General features: G+C 45.8%; 1 protein-coding gene across 1 annotated transcript in view; it reads left to right on the top strand.

Moving 5' to 3' along the window:
- Positions 1-4: 4 nt before the first annotated feature.
- The window catches only part of T265_10771 (hypothetical protein), a gene marked incomplete at both ends in the record, with an annotated part of 30,842 nt that continues 29,455 nt past the window's right edge, over positions 5-1,391 (top strand). The window contains one exon of the mRNA XM_009177238.1: positions 5-218. Coding sequence (XP_009175502.1) covers positions 81-218 — 138 coding nt within the window. The remainder of the gene's footprint in view (positions 219-1,391) is intronic.

Here is a 1,391-nt window from a genome sequence, read left to right as displayed (position 1 = left end):
AGTCGCCACATGTTCCAACCCCCAACCTGGAGGGCCAGGAGACTGTGTTCGTCAGACCTCTAACCATTGACCAACCTGGTATGAGAGACTGTGAGTGTCGCGGGACACTCTCCAGTATAGCTCAATGGATCGCTGAGGTGCGCAAACCGTCACACCACGGTAAGGTCCAGTCTCTTCGTGACGGAGTAAGACGCCCAACGGGCCCTAAAAGGCCTCCGGTGAGTGAAACAGTCGGCGACAACAACCTATCTGTAAAAAATCATTGGGTTGAAAAATTTGAAGGACAATTCAACTGGTCACATGCATTAGCTAAGCTGGATCCCCGGCTAAACGCAGTTCTGGGCGACATCGAAAGTTATGTACTGATTTTTACCTCCTAAGTTTCATTGTTACGGACGGAGTATCGATTCTGATTCAGTGCAAGAACAATACTGAATAGCGTAGAATGAATAGCGCTTTATTTGTTTAAGAATGGACGTACATAAGCTGAAAGTAAGGGCAAAAGAATGGTTAATATGAAACGGTAGTGTGAACACAAAGGGTAGTCATGACAGTCACCTGGGCCGTCGGATCGTGTGTAGAGAAGGGTAACTTGGACACAGGTAATGAATGATTGTAAAAATCTACTCATCACCGTCATCATCGTTGTCAGCTGTAGTAACTGCGTACTCGTCTTACAGTGGTTGTAGCTGCCGCAGTTTCATTCACGGACGATTTGGCGGAGGGGGGATGGTAGCAAGATTGAATGGCGTAGAATGAATAGCGCTTCATTTGTCTAGGAATGGAGGTACGTAAGCTGAAAATGAAGGCGAAAGCATGGTTAATATGAAACGACAATGCGAACACAAAAGATAGTCATGACATTCATCGAACTGCCGGTCCTGACGAATTCCCACGTGCTCTGTTTAACATTGGTGAAATTCTCAGTCGATGTTTGTCTAACTTCTTTAACTCTATCAGGGCGAAACTGACTGTCCCAACGAACTGAACTGGGGGCATTTTCAGAAAGGCTGTTCTCTGTGGTTGTGGCGATCACAGAGGAATTATCTCGACTCCTGTAGGTCAAGAAGGATACAGTAATCCTGGTGGATGATATGACTGCCCAAGTTGGAGAGTTGAGTTTAGATTTGGATTTGATGCTGAGCGTACGGATAGTAGGCAACGACTGCACCAGTTGTGGGCTGATCATAATCTGTTCCTGGTCAGTACGAACTTCCAGTACAAACGCCATGTCGAGCTACCTAGATGCCACCAACCGCAAGATAGTCATGAACTTAAGTAGATCACGTGGCTATTAATCATCGATAGAGAGCATCAATTAAAGACTCGTCTTTTATTAGTTAAGCAACTTGACTCTGACCATGCCATTGTGCGGGACCGGTTATCACTTC

This window comes from Opisthorchis viverrini (assembly GCF_000715545.1).
Source record: "Opisthorchis viverrini unplaced genomic scaffold opera_v5_405, whole genome shotgun sequence".
NCBI classification, from domain to species: Eukaryota; Metazoa; Platyhelminthes; class Trematoda; order Opisthorchiida; family Opisthorchiidae; genus Opisthorchis; species Opisthorchis viverrini.
Note: the sequence above shows the minus strand (reverse complement) of the source record. Positions and strands in the feature narration are given on the sequence as shown.